General features: G+C 43.0%; 1 protein-coding gene across 2 annotated transcripts; it reads right to left on the reverse strand.

Moving 5' to 3' along the window:
• Positions 1-9,480: 9,480 nt before the first annotated feature.
• si:dkey-33c12.4 (uncharacterized protein LOC560112 homolog) lies at positions 9,481-20,768 on the reverse strand. 2 transcript variants are annotated; one of them, XM_061062776.1, is made up of 18 exons: positions 20,604-20,768; positions 20,422-20,480; positions 19,191-19,263; positions 17,393-17,544; positions 17,046-17,129; positions 15,438-15,494; positions 15,130-15,330; positions 14,822-15,022; positions 14,427-14,481; positions 14,253-14,343; positions 14,016-14,157; positions 13,703-13,807; positions 13,139-13,247; positions 12,864-13,059; positions 12,698-12,772; positions 11,659-11,761; positions 11,172-11,236; positions 9,481-10,566 (listed from the first exon to the last, which is right to left on the reverse strand). In XM_061062776.1, exons 1-18 carry the CDS (start codon positions 20,629-20,631, stop codon positions 10,431-10,433), a joined length of 1,932 nt encoding a protein of 643 aa, XP_060918759.1. In that variant the 5' UTR covers positions 20,632-20,768; the 3' UTR covers positions 9,481-10,430. The 2 variants fall into 2 exon arrangements, with proteins under 2 accessions (XP_060918759.1, XP_060918758.1); XM_061062775.1 differs by having other exon boundaries at positions 14,822-15,025.
• Positions 20,769-21,792: the final 1,024 nt, after the last annotated feature.

Here is a 21,792-nt window from a genome sequence, read left to right on the forward strand (position 1 = left end):
CAAAAAGAGGAATCCACTTTAAAACATTCAGATTCAAACTCAAATTGATTTGTTTCTTTTTAAAGTGATTTCCCCGTCCTTCTAATTATCATTACCTGAACGTGTGTGAAGGATGAGGCCGACAGCTGAGTGAATGTTCCCTTTGTGCACTTATTGTCTTTAGGATAAAAATCTTCTTAAAGGTCCAATCAGTGAGCTGTGTAGAGAGTGAGATGATAAAGGTATCTTACTATCTGATCATTAAGGAAACATGTTGAAGTGCTGGCTTCTCTGACAACAATGCAGCAGCCAGTATGTCCTCCTTCTAACTTTAGATTCTGCTCCTGAATGCTCTGGATTTGTTTGGACCAGAGAAGGTAGGCGCTTTTAAGGCGACCCCCAACACGGCAGTTTTGGACGCCCCTCGGTTTTCCAGATATGAGAGCAGTTATCAGGTCAACAGGTGTTGCAGCGATGGAAGCGGGCAAGAGAAGTGGTTCAGATAGAAGTGATTGTACCCGACCTAAAAAGCCTCTGCATGTTTCTAATAAGCTCCACGAGCAGAAACGTGCTCAAACTAGGATCAATATTGGAGATGCTTTTGAAAAATGGAGAGAGGTTAGAACACAGAAAGGTTTACAGACCCATGCAGAGCTGGATAAACACTGAAGCTTCAGAGTCCACCACATGGTGACCTGTGTGAGCATCGACTCTAGAGAGGGGGGGAGACAGCTCTCTATGATGTTTAGAATTTAGACTGCAGTACCCGTTTTAAACACTAGGGGTCAGAGTTACATACTGCTCCTTTAACTGTCTTTTTATATAATTCAACAAAAAACAAGCAAAAACGTCTCTTCTCCCAGCACTGGAGAGCAGCCCTCCCCTGGTAGCCCTGCAGCGTTCTGCCATCACTGGAAGGCTTCCAGAGAGCTGGCCAATCAGAAGGAAGCGGGCACGTTAGGAGGAGGGGCCTTAAAGAGACAGCAGCTGAAACTGACTGTCTGAAATGAGGGTTTTTACTGATCCTAGATAAATAAGATAATTTGAAGCTGCAGGTTTCACAGACTGACGGCATTAAAGGTGAACATGAGGAGGAGATGGAAGGTGATGATGGGCCCATCAAATGAAGCCCAAATAACGCGCTTCAAATAGAAACCAGAACACCGATTAAAAAAACAAGTTATACTTTTATATTCCGTTATGCCAGAAGATGAATGTGGTTCTTTTCAACACTTCATAAAATCTTCATATTGATGCTGATTATATCCGCACAGCCACAAGAGGACTGATGCATTTATTTATTTCGTCCCTAATAACCAGCCCCGGCTCTGCGTGCTTCTCAGTGACAGTAAAAAACACCCAGGTGATGAAGTTATCTGCGTCTCCTCGCGCTCCTCTCTGCACTCCGCGGACGCAGAGGTGCAGATGGTCTCTTTCTGCTTGTTGCTCCTGAAAATTATCCACCTTGTAATCCGTCCATTAATCACCATCATAAACGGCAGGTGAACAGTAGGCTCCAGTTAACCGTGCACCGCTGACAGCTGGGTAGTGTAAATGTTTGGAGGTGGCGGTGGTGCTGCGAGGGGCCGGGGGGGGGCTGGGATGTTTACTTGTTTGTGCAACTAGAGGCCAAAACTTACCAAAACTCTTCTGGTTCTGTTTCCAGGACAAAACAGGAGGAAAGAAATGAGGCTTCTTTTTGGTTCAACGGGGACACAGTTTCAGTAGGATGGGGGGGGGGGGGGGTAGATTTGCCCCTGCATGGGAGCCAGTGAGGAGCCTGCGGTCCTGAATGATGATTAACTGTAATTACCAAAGCAGTACCTGGCCCTGCATGCCAGGAGGCGGCCCAAGATTAATGGGGCTCTGCTGAAAACGGAACAAAAGCTCACATTTCCGAGGTAATGAATCGCTCGGGTACTAAGGCGTCTTCACATGGTGCGCCCGGAGCCCCCTCAGGGAGGTTCATTACAGCGAAGGAGGAATAGATGGATCCTCTGCAGAATTTCTAAACAGAGGAGAGCAGGAGGAAGTCTTAAATCCTCACACACATCCTGGTTACTGCACGGCCTCTTTAACCAGAAGAGAGATAAACAGCCTCTCTCTCTCTCCTCCCTCTCTCTCTCTCTCTCTCTCTCTCTCCCTCTCTCTCTGGGCGTCTTAAACGGGTGGTAAACATTACACGGCAGAGAGGATTGTTTGACTTGTCTAACTCGTGCACAAAGTGTTCAAACAAGGAAAGCTTAATGTGGAGGGAGCGGGTTAAGGAGAGGAGATAAAATGACTAAACTGAAGGAGAAGAGAGAGAGAGAAACATCGGCAGGAAAGTACATCTTTGCAGTGCGAAATAAAAAAAAAGGTCCAAATATTCCATCATGAAGTTAATAGACTTTTTAGGTTGCATGTACTTAACTTGAGTATTTATATTGTCTGACATCATTTTTACTTTATTTTTTATATATTGTTTTAAAAATACAAACAGAAAGATGAAAACTAAAATCAAACAGGAAGTTTACAGAACGTCTGGTCTGAGAGTTAGAAACATGTGGAATCAATTTTGCACACTTTTTCAATAAATGCATCTTTTAGTGTTCCTAAAGTAAAAGTTATAAACCAGATCAATGCATTCATCCATTTCTTTTTTTTAATGAGAGAGGCTCCCGCTCACCGTCTCTCTTTATGATGATCAAATACATTTATCATCTTAAAGAGAGACTCTCAGGGAGACAATGAAGACTTCAAGTTTCACCTTCCTCCGACGAACTCACACTTTCAACATTTTTCTTTTTTTTAAAGGAAAAGCACAGTATAATTTACATCGCACATAACCTGCAGAAAGTCTGAGTGTCTTTGTCCATAATGCTTTCCCAAAATACTGCAACATGTGAACCACAGAACCGAGGAGCTTACTGTTTCTGAATAAGAACAAGATGTAGAACATTTTTTATTTTTTCATCCATTTCCTGTTTAAGGACTTTTAAAAGCCAACAGTAATATTCTGATCAGATATTTATCCTTGTGTTCCTCTAAATCTAACACTTTGAATTTAAGAGGACGTTTTGTTAGAGACAGTCTCCAGTCACCCCCGATCTCCACATACTCTGTGGGCGCTGAGGTCCGTCAGCGCCGAACGCTGCGCCGCCATTCGCTGCCGATCCAGTCAACGACTGTCTGTAGAAGTCGGGGGTAAGCCGCTGAAACCTCTTTACAAAGACTCTCTTCTCCCAGCACTGGAGAGCAGTCCTCCCCTGGCAGCCCTGCAGTGTCTGTCCCGCTGAAGGCTTCCAGAGAGCTGGCCAATCGGAAGAGAGTGGGGAGGGGGAGGGGCTTAAAGAGACAGGAACTGAAACGGGCTGAAATTAAGGTTTTTACTGGCACCAGTTTAGGATAAATAAGGAGGTTTTTGAGCTGCTCTTTAGGTTTCTCAGACTGACAACGTGAGGAGAAGATGAGGAGAAGATGAGGAGACGATGAGGAGAAGATGAGGAGAAGATGAGGAGAAGATGAGCTCTTTAACAAAAGGAAAATAGGAAAAGCTTTTTTTGTGTATCTGTACTTTACTTGAGGATTATTCTTTGGAAACTGGGGACTTTATTCCACTACGTTTCTTTGAATCTTCTCGTTTCTCACTTTGATGAATTTTCTATTTCAAAGAAATGTGATGAATAATTTAACTTCTCGAAGAGTCGCTTTTCTTTCACCGTATCTGCACTCCTGTTAGAGTGAAGCACGTTTCCTTTTGCCACTTAGTGTTTCCCACCACATTCATAAACACTGATCGTTTTTTAATATGAGACTTTGGCTGAGCTGACACGCCACTCAGGATTATCTCTATTAAAGGAAGCAGGTTTCATTTGTGCAGGAAGCACAACAGGCTGTGTGAAGCCTGGAGGGCAACGTTTTATTACAAGTGTCTCCTGTTATAAATCACTGTCCGCAGATTAATGGAGACATTATTGAGTTCAGTGTCGGGGAGGTCAATCTCCAAAAAAACAGATGACACAAAACGGACCTCTGGACGAGGTGTGAACCAGCGAGACTTTTAGCTTAAAGACTTCTGCAGGAACAGCGGGCGGGTGATGTATGAGAGCAGGCATCAATTATTGGAAGTCAAACTCCCCGGGGCAACAATGAGAGGATTTACAGGCCTCGACATTTTTCATGCCCTTGAACATGTTACCTCCAGATATGTGGGTCGATAGCGAGAAGAAATACAACCTGACAGGAGGGCTTTAATGATTACAACGCACACAGGCCACATATTTCTGAGCCCATTAAGTAAATACTGGAAGGAAACAAGTTGAAACATGCTCAGCTTCTACGTCTGTGTGCAGCTTCAAACCCAGCGGCCATCTCTTTTGTTTAGCCTCTAATCATGTTAATGACACTTTGCTCGCCCTCCCTCAATCGATCTCCGAGACAAAGGCCAAAATAAAAGTGACGCCGCGCAGAAGTTGAGTCGGTGCAGAGTCTCTCTGACGGAGATGAAAGAGATGTGAGCGTCAACCTTTAAACCGTCATTCATCAGAGGAAGACAACAAAGGGTCGTTATCCTCGCCGTCAGCCGACGCTGGAGTCTGTGTGTGAACATAAACATGCACATAAAACAACCTGCACACCTGAATTATTCAACGGGGAAGAAACGAGGCGTGCACATCAGGGCCGCGGGTCGACTGAACATACATCATGAGCAGGGACATAAAAACATCAGCAACATGTTTTTATGTCAAAGTATTTTACTCCCAACGACTGGAACTGTTGTAGCTTTAAAATAAGGGAGAAAAGTACGAGACCGTCTCCACTCGTCTGTATTGAGTCACACTCGTATTCAAATAATAATAAACAAATGTACATATTTCACATTATCGGCTTCTGCAATAACACCCTCAGTTTCAGGACCACAGATGCCGTTTTACTAAAATGACATACTCCAAACACATTCCATTTATTGTTAACCTACTAAGTTATTAAAGGCAGGGATTTTCTTGAGATACACTTTTTTAAGGTTTTGGTTGAAATTGTCTTTAGGTCCTGACAGAAATCTGGACATTGGTCTGGCAGCTGGAGAGGTGCCAGATCACTTCCTGAGCACTCCCTTGAGCAAGGTACAACTAGGCGTCTGGTGCGTCTTGTTAACTACGAAGCATTTCTGTATGAGTATTTTCAAAGTAAAAGCCTCTTAGTTGAGAAATGTATTATATTAGGATAAGCCCCTTGAGGTGTATCACCTCGTTTTCAAGGGGGTCCCAAACATATATTTACAAAGACACAGGTACAACACAGCAATACAAAACCAAAAGATAACACACTACAGACCAAACAAACAAAGTAATACATACAACAACAAACAACAACAACAACAACAACAACAAAAAACAAAAAACAAAAAACAAAACAAAAACAAGGGACAACACAGAGAACAGATACAACAATAAGCTACAACTCTAGACTAGACGCCTTAGAGGAGAGAGATTCAGTCTATAGAGAGAAAGTTCTTCATGGATTGACTGGTAACCGTCTTGTTTTTGCAAAAAATGACCGAGGTCCAGAGCCTCGTGACCTCATAGCTGGTTACGGCCATGGATGGAGCGGGAACCACATCACACTGGAGTCGACAGCGTTCCAGTAACGAGTTGTCAAACAAGCATCATGGACGCTTCCAGGACGACCTTTATTTTGTTAGCTTATACCAGGTTATATCTCCAAGCGGGCGGCCCGGGTTCCAACCCGACTTGAGTCTCCTTTTCCTGCCTGTCACTCCACACACTCTCTCTCCTTGATTTCTGATTCTATCCACCGTCCTGTCTCTAAAATAAAGGTGGAAAAAGACAAATAAACGCTTATAGCTTCCATGGTGTCAGACCTTTTATTGTATTAGGAGGAGATTTCACTGAGCTTTACATTTCCAGGTGACACTATTCAGAGTCCTTTCTTTGCATCCTTAGCAGCGAGTTTAAAAACGTGCATAAAGAGTCAAATCGCCCTCTAAATGTTACAATAAATGATCTCATTATCGTGTATTTGTACAGAGGCGTGAAAGAGCGAGGGCGTTTATAATCCTCTATAGGTCTCCTTCTGTCTGTAGGTGTTTCAACAGCAGCAGATTATCACAGATTAGTCCTTCAAGCGGAGACAAAAGAGCGCTCTCTCTCTCTCGCTCCTGTCTTAGCAATCGACGCTCCGCCACCAAGAATGACAGTGTGGACAATAGGCGAGGCGTTTCATTTATCTTCTCTATATGACCCGGATGCAAATGAGGAAAATGAAAGCAAGCAATCAATTCCCTAATTGGGTTTGCATTATTTCAACTTGTTAAGGGGGGGGGGGGGGGGGGGGGGGGGGGGATGGGGAGGGGGAGGGAGGGTCTCTCGATTAAAGAGAAGGTCAATTTCTCATTGTGACAATTACTGTATTCATTTTCACAGAGCAACAAAGAGAACGAGCGCCGGGTCGGGATGAGGCTGCAGTGGACCAGATGCTTCCTCTTTGTGTGAGTCCACCGTTAACAGTATCTCGTTGATCTTTAAAATCTGCATATTAGAGTAACAGCGGTTACATAGCGTGTTGGTTGTGAAAAAAAGCCGGTTAACCTACCATTGTCAGTTGACGTGGAGACACATATTCTATAAAATCCTCTTCCCCATGTTTCTCTAACTCTAACATGTGTCTCTAGTCCGTCTACAAACCCCCCAATGATGAGAAAAGTCCATCCTCTCCGTCTTCTGCCTGATCCACTTTTCAGAAAAAGTGTGCTCAAACAGGCCGTTTGGAGATTTTCCCTTCATGACATCACAAAGGGCAGTAGCCCCTCCCCCAGGTGGGTGACACTCCCACAGCTAGGTGTTTGTTCTGCCCTCTGAGTCTGCCTTCTCACCGTAAACAATAGGACATGGAGCGAGAAAGACAGAGTACACCCAAGCCCTTCCAGAGAGGGGGCGTGGTCAGACACAGCTCATTTACATATTTAAAGGTACAGACACAGAAACAGCCTGTTCTGAGCAGGGCTGAAATAGAGGGGTTTATAGACATGATCAAATACAGGATCAGAGTGGATTTAGAACAAGAAACTTCACACACATGTTTTGAGGAGCTCTGACACTTTATTTAAACTGATTGAAGAGGAGGAGGATATGTCACCTTTAAGACACACCACTAAGGATAGTTGATGTTAGTATTTCTAAAGTCTGAGAGGGGGACAGAAACGATCTTCACAAACTGAAACGTCTTTCGTTAAATAAACAAAAACTGAAGGAAGCTGAATGCGACAACGTTCCCGCAGAGCAAAATAAAGAAGTTAACTTTGTTGTTTTGCCCCAAACTACAAACACTGATATGTTAGAAGTGTCATCTCTTAAAGGAGGACAAACAAACAGCAGCGGGCGTGCAGGGAGGAGTTACAGAGTTCAAGCAGAAGTCTGTAAAGCGATCAGGATTTATTTTGGCTCCCTGAGAAGCAAAATCACGCTGTTGATACACGCAGCGTGAGTCAGCTACTCCCTCATGTCACAGCGACATTTGTTTATTTACCAAAAAGAGAGAAGCCACAGAATTAGAATAAAAATGAGATTCCCCGCGTAGTGCAACTCAAAGCTTCAGTCGAGAGGGGGGGGAGTGAGGAGGGTTTAAATGCTGCAAAGTCATACATCAAAAATCAAAGAGTGGGAGAGCAGCGTGTCATGTCTCCTCGTTCACTCCTGTGTTTCCTTCTTCCTTTTTCCTCATAGTGGGAGGGAGAGAAATGCGTTAAGAGCTCGACAAACGATGCAGCCTTTTAGCATGTTGCACTTAATCTCCCAGCTGTTTGCTTTAGTTAAGTAAGGGATCGGCAGGATGTCGATTTTTGTTTGTTTGGGAACTTTGACCTCCTCATCTCCGTTTAAAGAGGTTTCTTCTGCAGTGAGATATTTTTCACCCGAGCTGCTTTTGGGTTCAGGTGGAGTTCATGTTATTAGTGTTACAGGCCTTTCATGCTCTCAAATCTCACAGGGATCAAAAAGGACTTTGTGAGGTATGCCACCATCAGCCAATTAATGCCCCCCCCAGTCCAGCTGCTCCGTCTGCAAGGTCGACACTAAGCACCTCTCACGGCTAAATACCTCAACTTCTCTTCCCCCTCCTCGTTTTTAAAATCTAATTATTCAGCTCTTTGGAGAGGTTTTTGTAACTCACACCACAAACATTGCGTAACACGAGGGGAGTCGCAGGAGGAGTGACCTTGGTCTGTGCTCGAGTCAAACCTGCTGGGCGCCAGCGAAGGAGGGGATTCACACAAATCCCACCCGCATCGACGGCAAGGAGACACAGTCGGGGAGATTTGAGGAGAGGTATTTTAGGCTTAGAAGAAGAACCCCGCGTTAGATCAGTTAGTCGTTGAGAGGTTTTCACCATCGTTCCCAGTTAAACTCAGGCTGCTTCTTTCTTTCTCAAGGACGCAGCAGCGGCCTGAAGCTGCTGAGGGGACTGATCTCACAGTGGGACAGCAGAAAAACAAGATCTCTGCATCCTCAAGCTGCAGCGTCCTCTCACCTCATAGCTGTGTCCCAAATCACACAAAGTTACAGTTTAGACTATTTTACTTTATGATGATGAGAATGAAAGTCTGACAGCATGGGAGTCTGTGTGTCAGTTAGAGGCAGGCTCAGTTAGTAGAGTCATCGTCCCTCATCTGGAAGGTCAGGGGTTCGATCCCCAGCTCCTGCAGCAACATGTACCCCTGGAATATTTTACAACAGGACCTGAACTTGAGCACTTTTATCCCTTATGGACACTTTAGAAATATTATTTTGAACCGCCCAATACCTGACTGTAACTGTTTTATTTGATTTTAATTACTGACTTATCACTTTAGTGTATATATTTTATTGTTTTTTTTTTGCTTTTATTGATTTTATTCTCTGTAGTAGCTTTATCTAATTTCTCGTTGTTTATCATTTATGTATGTTTTCTCGGCATCATTGTAAATGAGAGTCGCCCTCAATGATCTCTCAGAGAACTTAAATAAAGGTTGATGATGATGTCCGATGTGTCCTTGGGCAAGACACTTACCCCCAAGTTGCTCCCTCTGCTTCGTCAGCTGTGTATGAATGGATGAGATAATAGTGTTGGACTCTTAACTCAGCAGCCTCTACCATCAGTGTGTAAAAAGTGTAGGGGTAACCTGCGGTGTAAAAGTGTTGGAATTTAACCCAGGCCGCCTGCTTGGGGGACTGAAAGCCTCTGTGTATGCACTCACCACTAGGCTACTGCCCCCCCCCCCCCCCCCCGTAATGCTTTGTGTCAGAAAATCTCTTTGATTTATTCTGCTGCAGAAACGTAAACAAAAGCCGTTTAAGCAGCGTGTTGTAAATCCTCTCATCGAACACTGGGGCTGCTGCAGCATTTACTGACTCTAAAATCTTTCCACTGATGGTCTTGTTTTGCTTTTCTATCTCAGTATGATTTTCAGTATGTTTCATAATCTTCTATAAACTCCTCCACAGGAGTTTTAAATGAAAGACAGAGTCAAGGAAACAGATTTTTAGTTGCAGAGAACAGAAATGATGAACAGCAGTAAGAAGCTTTGAAACCTTCAGGATCAGGAAGAACATGTTTTCATAACGCTCGATAAAATACTTTCCCCAGATTGTCTTTTTAAAGGGTGATGTTAGCAGACAGTTGTCCACCTCAACAAGTGTGTATCACCAGTTTTTGTTTTGTCATAATTCAGTGAGAAAATACTGCAAAAGGAGGGACGTTATCTAGAACCACTCGTCTAAACCGTTCAGTACAACACCAAGTCTTTGGCTTCTTTATATTAATATTGACGGTCCAACATGAAGCTTTAAAGTTGAGGCTTTAGTTCCTCCTGGGGAAACTCGTAGTGCAGCCACAGTGCAACTAAAAGGCACTTCTTTTTTAAGGAATTAGTATCAGACGCCCTCACATGATCAAACATGGCACGTTAAAGAGGCTCGGTCAAGTCGCTGCTTCTTTAAAAAAAAAAAAAAAAAAAGCAAAGAAAGCAGAACAATTTGCAGCCCCCATAGTTTGATTGATAAAAAAGGTAACACCGCCATCTAGTGGTGGCTTAAAAAACAGGAAGTGTTGCTTTTTTTTAAAAACAATCCGACTCAGCAGATACAGATCCTTAAACACAATCTTTGAACAGTTAAGAGAATTTAAAACAATCCCTGAAAAGTGACGCTCATAAGGAATGCCTAAAGCCTAGTGTTTATTATTTATGACCTTAATACAGAACTTTTATTATTATAGTTTGATGGGCACTTTGTATTTGTCCCAACAGTAGTGGGGCCTTTCATCAAACATGCAACTAAACATGACAAATCCAAACACAATTGAGATTTTTCTGCAGCTAAAACAGGAAACATGAAAGTGCAAAAAGCAGACGAATTCAGCGTCACCGCCACGTCAAATGTTGAAGCAAGCGCTGCATGCTTGTGGTTTGTGTTTCCCTACATGTGAAAATTTCCCAGTCTGTTGGTGAACTTGGCCTGGTCGATGTTCTTGTTCTCCAGGACGTGTCTGAAGGTGCAGTCCTGCCTCGTGCAGCCCGACGTCCTCCAGAAGAAGCACTCCTTCTTGTATGAGCTGTTACAAAAGTGAGCAGAGGTTTTTTTTTTTTTTCTCAGAATGCATGTTAACACGGCAGTTTTGGACGCCCCTCGGTTTTTCAGATATGAGAGCAGTTATCAGGTCAACAGGTGTTGCAGCGATGGAAGCGGGCAAGAGAAGTGGTTCAGATAGAAGTGATTGTACCCGACCTAAAAAGCCTCTGCATGTTTCTAATAAGCTCCACGAGCAGAAACGTGCTCAAACTAGGATCAATATTGGAGATGCTTTTGAAAAATGGAGAGAGGTTAGAACACAGAAAGGTTTACAGACCCATGCAGAGCTGGATAAACACTGAAGCTTCAGAGTCCACCACATGGTGACCTGAGTGAGCATCGACTCTAGAGAGGAGGAGGGGGGGGGGAGACAGCTCTCTATAATGTTTAGAATTTAGACTGCAGTACTCATTTTAAACACTAGGGGTCAGAGTTACATACTGCTCTTTTACAGCTGCAGAGTTTTAGAGAAATAAACACTGGACAACAATCGCTGGTTTTCTTGTAAATCATTCAACATTTGAAAAAAAGTAAAGTCTTATTTTATAACAAAAAGCTAAAATCAGAATAAGATGATAAAGTTCTTACCTGAGTCCGCTGCTAAATTTACCCGGATGTCGTACAGAGAGTGGAGCCCCCTCTACAACCATTCCCTAAAGAAGAAACAGGATGTTACACCTCGAACAAAAATGTTTCAATTAACATCATCAAACCGGTTGAACAATTTCAACAAAGTTAGCTAAATGTCCTGTATGTAAATAAGGGCTGTCAAAGGATTCAAATGTTTAATAGCGGTTAATTGTTAATTGAGAGTTAATTGTGGTTAATTAGGTTTTAAGTATTTGAATTAAACCATGCTTTTATTTTGAAATAAAGTAAGATTCCTGTAGATGGAAGGTTAGGACATGAAGTTAAGCTCAGAAACAGGAAGTGATCACAAACTGTCATCAAACCGCTTATAGGAACAGTAACAAAGGTCAACGTTACGACATAATAACACGTCATTAATAACGATTAACTAGTTAACGCAGGACAGCCCGTACTCTAAGTATAATTGAATGTAACAGATACGTACATTGATACACAGGACTGCGCTATCACAGTCTTCTCTCCGGGTGTAGTTGATGAAGGCGCACTGTTGCTCCAGCAGCATCTTGATGCTGTGCACCGTCCCCACTCTGAGAGACGGCGGGAAGAAAAGAGCGAGAACACATGAGCTGAAAACTTGTGCAGGATGGTCGCCCTGATTCGAGGTTATCGATCTTATATTTAAAGAGGACATATCCTCCCCCACCTTTTCAAACAGTCCCCTCCCCCACCTTTCAAACAGTCCTCCTCCACCTTTTCAAACAGCCCCCTCCTCCACCTTTTCAAACAGTCCTCTCCCCCACCTTTTCAAACAGTCCCCTCCTCCACCTTTTCAAACAGTCCCCTCCCCCACCTTTTCAAACAGTCCCCTCCCCCACCTTTTCAAACAGTCCTCTCCTCCACCTTTTCAAACAGTCCTCCTCCTCCACCTTTTCAAACAGTCCCCTCATCCACCTTTTCAAACAGTCCCCCTGTGGTCTAAATGAAACATCTGTGTTGTGCTTTGGTCAAAATATAACATGAATCAAGCACCAGAGGAGGTTTGTGACCCTGTATAAACCAGCTCTCTCAGAACGCTCTGTTTTGGTGTGTGTGTGTCTCTTTAAATGTAATGACCCCGCCCCCTGAATTTTCCCAGTAGACATCACTCCTCTGTAGAGAGAATAAAAATGGCCGACCTGTGCTAAAGTTTTGTTCTAGGCTGGGGGTGGAGTCCATGGGTGGAGATACCAGGGGAGGGGAGGGGATTTTTTGTTTTTACCAGAATCCCACTCTGACATCACAAGGAGAGCACATTAGAAACAGAGCATTTTTCTCTGTGTTGTAAGACTTATGCAGACCACAAACAAAGGACTGGATGAGTTTATTTCACATGTTGTGGGTCAGTAGACTCTCAGGTTACACAGATATATGTTCAAAAACACTAAAAGTAGATTTTTCAGAATATGTCCCCTTTAAATGTAAAATTCAGTCCATAGGAATATTTAATATACATTTTAAGAAGTTTATAATTTGTGATGCTCTACCTGCTGAAGAGCTCGTGCAGCGTTGCGTAGGTGACATCTGGAGCCAAGGATCCAACCCAAACGGAGAAAAGAGTCCTTTGGAGAAAAGAGGAAGTGATGAAACAAACGCTTCTACTCAGACATGAAACCACTCGATGAACGATGGAATGATCAGTGGTCGACTTACGGTTTCACTGGGCTCTTCAGACCGGGTGTGGGAGACTGAGATTTGGATCTGACCGGTCCCGCCGCCTCGGACTCTTTAACCTGCTGCGCTCTGGGACGACTCGTCGGCAGGACGACCCACTCGTCTTCTTTTTCTTTTTCTTCTTCTTCTTCATGCCACACGGGCTTGTTTGTAATTTCCCTGCAGTCACCGGCATCTAAAGAGAACGAGCAGACGGTAAGAGAGAGCGTATCGACCAGCAGGACGTCACAGAAGCGTCTTTGTGGATATTTCACCTCCAGGACTTTGAGCATTATCTCCACAGAACAGAGCTTCCACGGCTTCCTCTAACGTGGCGTGTGATTTCAGGGCCTCAGAGCTCTGCGCCCAGGTGAATCCCATTTCCTAGGAGAGACGTTGGAAGGAAAGAGACTCTTAATGTGACTCGATACCACCAGACAAACATTAAGAAAAAAGAAGCAGACAGAATGTTTTGACCACTGTCGGCAGCTTCCCTTTACATTAGAGCTCAAAATAAATACAGAGTGAAATTTAATCAGGGCAGAGAGAACATGTCACACCGCTGTAGCCTCCGCCATTGTTGTTGACAAATTTCAGAAGTCCCGCCCCTTCTTGATTTTGATTCGTGGGTGTGGGAGAAGATGAGATTAATGAGGGCGGCGCTAAAAGTTGATTTTCTTTCAACTCAGAGCACGGCGACAAACAACAACAGCTGACGCATGAGGGCGCCGTCCTTGACCTCCAGTTTGAACCATCACTGCTCAGACGGGCTCCAGATGTTTCCAGTGGTTTTTTAAGCATTTCCATTGAAGCTTTGTTGATGGTTTTTTGTCTCTTACCATGAGGTGCAGCGTCTGCGCTCGTTTCAGCTCTAGCCTGGCTTCAGTGCTCGCACTCTCCAACTTCAAAACCTCCTTATAGATCAACGAGGCCTCGTAGTATTTCTGGAGAATCGAGGAAAGGAATCACAGGAGACACATTTAAGTGTTGCTTGTATTAGAGTAACACCCTCTCGCCTGTATGCTTTGAGATGTACTGCAGGTGTTTCTACAGTTTTTTGTTACTCTTTTCTCTAAATTCTAACCACACAAAAGACATACTTCATATAAAAACACTTAAAGGGTTAATTAGACAACCGGAGCAGCGATTCACCTTGAGTCCACAGAGAGCTTTCCCTTTCCTAAATAAACCTTTAATCCAGTTTGGCTCCATGCAAAGTGCTAAGTCAGCATCCCTGAGAGCGTTTTCATACTGCTCCATTCTCTCATAACAGAACGACCGATTTCCAAATAACCTGAAGCACACAGAACAAACACACAGCGGTCAGAGCACGTCTCATTGGTCACCGCTGCAGAGCGCTTTAATGAAGCCTGAAGTCAATGTTCTTACCTAAACTCCTTTGGGTTGTATTTAATGGCGTCTGTAAAGTATTTCACGGCCAACTCGTACTGTCCATGTGCAGCCAAGCGATTTCCATTACCTGGAACAAAAAGAGCACGGACAGTCAGTGCCTCGTCGTGTTCGCTCAGTCGAAGTTTGAATGGATGAAAAAAAAAAACTCACCGGCGAGCTCTCGGCTTCTACTTGCAAACTGTTCTGCGGTGGGATCCGTCGTTTCCTGTTAAAAGTGCAGGAAGAAAATGAGTCTGAGCACTGCAGGAAACACTTTGTGTGAAGCTTTCTGTCGGGCGTTAAAGGGTTAATTTATCTGCATATGGAGACTTTCATTAAAAGTGGTGAAATCAAAATGTTGGGGGGGAAATCGTGCTTCAGCAGAGTAACTTTGCCTCATGTGAGTGCGACCTAAATTGTCTAAATTTTGCAGATTTTTTGAAATTCAAGCAGTTACATTTTATCATCCATTTAAAAACAAAAAAACAACTTAGAGATTAAAAGTCTTCACCATGATTACATCTGATAGATAAAATAATAAACCTCTGAGTGTGTTCTGTCCCCACCTCTTTAACGGGTTCATGTTTCTCTTCTATCTTTTGAACGTTTGGTTGCTCCTCAACTTTTGGCTTTTCCTCCGGCGGTTGTTGAACTTTCAATTCTTCATTTTTTCCCTCTATCTTCTCTTCCTCTGCAGGCCTCTCGTCAGACGTCTCCTCTGGCGCCGGTTCATCCGCACGAGCGTCAGAATTTTTAATTTCCAAATCCTGCTGAGGATGAAGAAAGAAACACAAGTAAGAAAACTTCACAACACGTCAAAGCATTCCTGAAAACCTTTTTAATAAGATTACCACAATGTTTGAAACTGACCAACCTTTAGTTCCAATTCTTCTTCATTATTAATTTTCAAAAGATTTTCTTCTTTATCTCCATCTTCTCTCTGCTCACATGCGGCAGCTTCAGGTTCATGTGGTGATTTTCCACGTTCACAAGATTCATTTGCCATTAATTTAGTTTCAATTTTCGGACTTTCTTCTTGATTTTCTGAGGAGTCTGATTTCCTTTGTTCTTCCTCCTGAAATGGAAGAAGAAGAAAAACACATCACGGTTCACATCACGGCTTTGGAAAGTTTTACTTCCAGACTATAAAGTTTAACCACATTAAAATAAAGAAGGACTTACAGGTATAACGCTTTTCACTGCATTCTCCTTCTCTAATCGTTTCTTTTCTTTTTTACGCTGAAAACAAAAAAGGACGAAGTGTCAGGAGCAAAGAAGCAGACTTTTGTACATTTGAGGAGGCTGACATATAGAGACAGACAACCAGACACACTCACATTCACACCTACAGGGAATTTAGAGTCTCCAGTTAACCTAACGAGCATGTCTTTGGACTGTGGGAATATGTCTGCATATTTCTCCCATATCATGCAGGCCTAATTGGGGGTCTATTTACTCTGGACAGTAAGAATGTGTACACACACACCTGGAAATCAAACAGCATAAATGTGTAGAAGAAGACACAACGAAGGGATCAACATGGCGAGGTACATGCATGGAAGGAAATCAGTTTGCAGCTGGTTTGGTTTGTGACGTTGAAAAGGTCGACTGTATGAAGGTCTGATTGAGCTGTCGCAGTAACTCGACTTCACTGGTCATGTGAACATGCAGGCTGACTCACATGTCAAACATTAGTTCCATTATGAGGAGAGCCCCGCCCTGAGGTGAGTCACACCTTGAATCTCACGCGAACTCGAGTGACCTTGATCTCTCTCCTTTGTCGTTACAAAAGCGTGTTTACAATCTGATCCAAGGAGGCCTCGAGTTTAACATACCTCGTGTGTAATGACCCGTTTTCATGTCGACTTTTTGGGCTGCTCGCACTGCGGCATTTTTGTTTAGAAACCAATAACTAAAGATGTTTCCATCATCATGTCTGTAGTGTTTACTGGCAGAGTCGTTCACTCTATTAGAGATTTAACACTTCTGATAACTAGCCATTGATTATTGAAACGATTATGCTGCGTTCCAGTTGATCTCAGAAGTGGGAAATTCCCAGTTCCCAGTCAGAAGTGTCAAATGGAACCAATGTGCATCGAAAGGGATATTTAAGATGCAAATTGTTGAGTTTATTAGCAGCTTAGTCGTCTTTTTGTGTAATTAAATCAATCAGACCAATTGTATCATGTAGTGTGTTGTTATTGTCTGGTATTAGCTACCAAAACAAAGGTACTCCTGGACGCGTCCATGTTGCTTGTCGGACTTGCAACTGGAACGCAGGTGACTCGGTTGTGAGTCATTCCCAGTTCCCACTTCCCACTTCCGAGGTAAATGGAACGCGGCATTAATCAACTGATTGGATAAAGTTCTGCACAGTTATGTAAAACCCAGAATATGAGACGCAGTCTGAATTTGGAGGTCTCCCAGAGAGAGAAAATATTTCAACTGTCCACCTGCGTGACGATTTCTATTGTGTTCCTTAAAGTCCACTACGCTCAGTTTCTGTGCAGCTGTGTCGCTCTTTTAGAACCAGCTGTTTGCTCTCCTACTAGCTACAGTACGGGAGTCGAGCTCTCAGCCTGCTACATGAAGTGCTGCTGGTTGATCGAGAGAACCAGTTCCCCTCCTGTTTCTGTTCACATCAGCACATGCATGCCCAATACAACGATCCTTTGAAATGCCTCTTTTTTTTAAAGGTGGGTGAGTAGAGGAAGGAAGAAAGAAAGATGTGGTTTAATTCTGTTCTGAAGACATGACGCGTTACATCCTGGAAATAATGCTGTCACTGACCATTTTTTTGCGCTTGTTCCTCTCAGTTCGCTCCTTACTCCGCTCCTCTTCTTCTATCAATTCTTTTGCATGTTTATCAGCTTCCTGTGAATAAAACACAAACCTGTGAACTCAGGGTTTATATATCTCCAATTTCAGCCAACGCCAAAGAAGTTCAGAGAATACATTTCAAAACACAAAACACAAGTCTGACATGTTCCCATTTTGAAGGTAAATATGATTAACTTCTCATATCATCCAGTGCACGAGTCCCTGACGCACTTATATCACATCATAAACCACTAAGAATAAAAGTGGGCGGAGTCTTTGAGTTTCCCTTCCACAAAAGTGAAACTGAATTGTACTACCTCCTCTGTGAGTTGTCTTATTCTTGGATGTGGTTGCAATGTCCTGTTGGGGGAATATTGTGGACTCAGGCGATCATAATAGTCGTCGTCGTCATCAGAATATATGATGTCATCGTCAAGGTCTCCGCCAAAGCTCCTTAAAAAATCTAAACCTAGGAGATACAAAGAAAAACACACAAGAGGATTTTGTTCATTTTCTAATGTTGCTAAGATTTCAAGGGCATCATCGAAAAAACCTGGGGTCACATTGGTTCCCAATTTGGGGTCACATTGGTTCCCAATTTGGGGTCACATTTCCCAAACTGGGGTCACATTGGTTCCCAACTTGGGGTCACATTGGTTCCCAACCTGGGGTCACATTGGTTCCCAACCTGGGGTCACATTGGTTCCCAACTTGGGGTCACATTGGTTCCCAACCTGGGGTCACATTGGTTCCCAACCTGGAGTCACATTGGTTCCCAACCTGGGGTCACATTGGTTCCCAACCTGGGGTCACACTGGTTCCTAACCAGGGGTCACATTGGTTCCCAACCTGGGGTCACATTGGTTCCCAACCTGGGGTCACTTTGGTTCCCAACCTGGGGTCACATTGGTTCCCAACCTGGGGTCACATTGGTTCCCAACCTGGGGTCACATTGGTTCCCAACCTGGGGTCACTTTGGTTCCCAACCTGGGGTCACATTGGTTCCCAACCTGGGGTCACATTGGTTCCCAACCTGGGGTCACATTGGTTCCCAACCTTTGCTTTGTAGAGAACAACCATTTCTACCAAACTCCATTCAACACAAAAGAGGTTAGTTCTTCCTCCCCTCTTAACTCAGGTGTTTTACATGTGGTGTCAAAGTTCAACTTTAACAGCTCAATAAAAAACAACACGCAGCATTAAGTGGAAGAAACCTGCCGTCTCCTGCATTACACACCCTGCAGGACTCCTGTCCTGCTCTTAATCTCTGACAGTAAAACACAAAGTTGGAGATATCGTAGGACTACTTTTATAGCTCTAAACTAACTTTGAGGCAGAGGAGAAAAGGGTGATATATTTTCTAGAGCTCGTCTACTGCACAGCTGTAAGTGTGGAAGCCTTGAGCTTGAATAGAGAACTCCAGATTGTGTTGATGCATCCTGACCTCCTTTGTACAACAAGACAGTCTGGTAGTAGAAATTTTCAGGGTGAGCTGCACATGTGAAAACAAATGGCCCCCTTTCTTGCTCCGACTACCTTGAACCTGAAGTTTTCTTTCCAAACCCCTGAGTACATTTTTCAGATTGAAGACGGGATTAGCTGTTGTGGGAACACGGCAGGAAATATTCAGGAAATTCCCTGCTAGCTAGTAGGAGGGGGTGATGAGGTTGATATCCTGAGACCCCCCCACAGGACCGTGGACTGTATGCGCCTGTCTTGTGCAATCTCTGTGATCGTAATGATCCCCATCGACAGGGATAGCAGTGAGGGACATGTGTGAACAACCATCACAGGAAGATTTAAGAGCAGTCTGACATTTAAGACATTTTCAGGCATGCATGTGCGACAACTGTTAAGATCTGTCAACTTTCTAATCTGGGCAACCTGCTGGGGTTGATGGGCGAATTGCAACACTGGGAAAACATGAGCATGTATAGGATGAAAGTAGAACTAATCAAGAAGGCGGTAAATGTGTGTTACCACCCGTCAACCAGGTGTAGAAACATAGTAAGGATTGTTTCACTGCTTTGAATCCAACAATACTGGGTGTTGTGTAATCTCCAGTTTCTTTAAAAATAACCTTCAACAGATCAGACGGATCAGAACGTTTCTTACCGAAGCCATTAGCGAAGACATCTAGGATGGAGCCCGTAGGACGACGTCCACTAATGAAATCAACCACAGTTTCCTGAGAAGAAGAGAACAAGGTGACTTCATATGCATCCGTCAAAGTTTTCTGGCCATTGTCACCCGAATGCTTGTTGACTATGCTAAAGTATTTCCTGGAGCCCAACCCTTCTCTAGATTACCCCGTCATTAGATTAATAATGATTGTGTTGCACAGAGACAAAGATGCAAACAAGATCCTCAATCCAATGATTTATTGACAAGTGACGCATCGAGTCGATGTGCTCCTCCTTGAAACGTCTGAGTCAATAAATCCTTTAAATGGGAGTTCCTTTGAGTGCAGGTCTTGTTTGCTCCTTTATACCTTTTTTATTTTTTGATCCAGCACTCACTTGGAGATGTGCCAGTCTTTCATGAACACAGAGACAAGACATCATGCAGCCTTGAGATTTGTATATTGTCGGTGATAAAGTGATTAAATAGGAAACAAACAGAGACAATCAGCTGGTTATTCTGTCTCAAATGTGTCCCTCTTCTACGTTTTCAATTCTCTGTAAACAAACTCTTCTTGATTGGTCGTTTGGCAGAAAACACGGGAAGCCAAGTGGCGATTCTAGAGTCTGTTGGGGCCCCAGTCAAAAACAATTGGTGGCCCTATTATGTTTGCCATTGTCCCGACGATTACTCCTCTTCCTCTTTTTTTCCTGTTAATGTTTTATCTCCTCAAGACGGATAATTTATCTTATTTTTTCTTGGTTGACTTTCATTGACAAACTTTAGTTTTCACAGAAATAATGCACGCAACGCTGAGCAAGGCAACGAGATCGAGTGCTGTCAGATGGGGAGGTTTCCTTCTGTCATTGCAAAATTTGCACATTTTAAGCGACTACTGTGAATAAAAGTTTGTGAGCCATCAGGGCCCCAGTCGCCTGTTGACAAGAATTGCCTCTGTATGCATGTGTGTCTCATTTTGCAGCATGTTTCAATATCAGAGTGTAAAAGTGACTTCCTCTTTGGGATTAATAAAACATAACTTCTTCTTCTTCTAGGATATTTATAACTTATTTCCTGCCTGTTGTTAACATAACTATTTCTATATCTTCTAAGTGACCTTGAAATGCTGTCATGTTTCCAGCAACACATGTAAAACTGGAAAGACCTGTTAAACCACAATAACGACAACACAAGCAAAGTTTCCCGGAGCCTGCGTCATACTCACGTGTGTGCGCATTAGTCTCGAGTTTTCTCGGATTCTGTTGACAGGAGGAGGAGTCCCACCTGTGAGGTAGTCAAAGGTAAAGTCCAAACATAAAATGTTAGCTTATAAGGCACTAGCTACTTCTCAGTAAATGAAACTCAGCGACGAAGAAACTGTCAAGTGGCCTACAATAACAATCCCACCTCTTAAAACGGCTCTCCTTCTTGACATGGTGTTAACTTATCTCTCAGTCGTGCTTCCCGCGGTTGATTCGACGTTAAATATCTCTGTCTTGATATCCGAAGCAAGTTTTTCTGCACTGTTTCATGTGTGGTTATCTCTTTCCGCGTTTGAAACTGAAGTAGGAGTGTTTATGTGCCACGTTTTTAATGTATCTGCCTTTCTCCCGCCTCCCAGCCGCTCCACCAATCATGTGACGCGGCTGCCTTGTTTGTTGGGGTGTGGAACTCTGATTGGATGTGGCGCCTGCCAATCGTGATAAAGTAGGCGGGATTAGACCGCAGCGTTCAGTCCAAAGGTGGCAGACTGAAGGGTTCATGAGTCATTTGGTAAAAGTTGGTGTGTTCATATTTACAGTCAAAGATGATGTTATGTCATCATATTTTGATTATAGTTCATTTCTATATTAAGTTTACGTTTTTACAAATTTGGTTGACTTAAAAATGACTTGAAAATCTAATATTCATCTTTGTAAAACAAAGAAAACTAAAAAAGTGCCTTAAGTGTCTGTGAATTACTTGAGTTTTACATCAATTAAAGCCCCCCAGTTATAGCTTATTTTATTTTTATTTATTTAAGTGTATTTTATATATCTTTGTATTGTGATTTTTTTCTCAGTTTGGATGTTATATTTTATTTGTTTTGGTTTTTATAATTTTATTTTGTCATCTAGACATGCTGCCTGGAGTACATGAAGTATTGGCATTATTGGTATTACACCAATACATGAGATATTGGTGTAAATTAGACATTTCCCTAATGCTGATGTGATTGCACTAGCCCGAGTTTGCATATACAGACTGTGTATGCACATACTATTTCACTGGAGTTAGATCATAGACTGTAAACAATAATAATAATAATCTGGGTTAGATAATATTTACAGTCTATGGGTTAGATACATAGATGTATGGATGCACAAATGGGGCATGGTAGGAGGTACCACTCTGCTTTATTTTTGAGACACTGTGGGGAAACCATAGACTGTATAAAGATTATTATTAACAGTCTATGGGTGAAAAGGGAACCTCATGTGTTTCTTCATAGTAACTGCCAACACAGAGCACAGTATTCACAACATAAAACAATATATGACACCAGGTGACACTAACAGTGACTACGCGTTTTTATTTTTTGTAGTTCTACAATGTA

The sequence above is a fragment of the Labrus mixtus genome, chromosome 18 (assembly GCF_963584025.1).
Source record: "Labrus mixtus chromosome 18, fLabMix1.1, whole genome shotgun sequence".
NCBI lineage: Eukaryota > Metazoa > Chordata > Actinopteri > Labriformes > Labridae > Labrus > Labrus mixtus.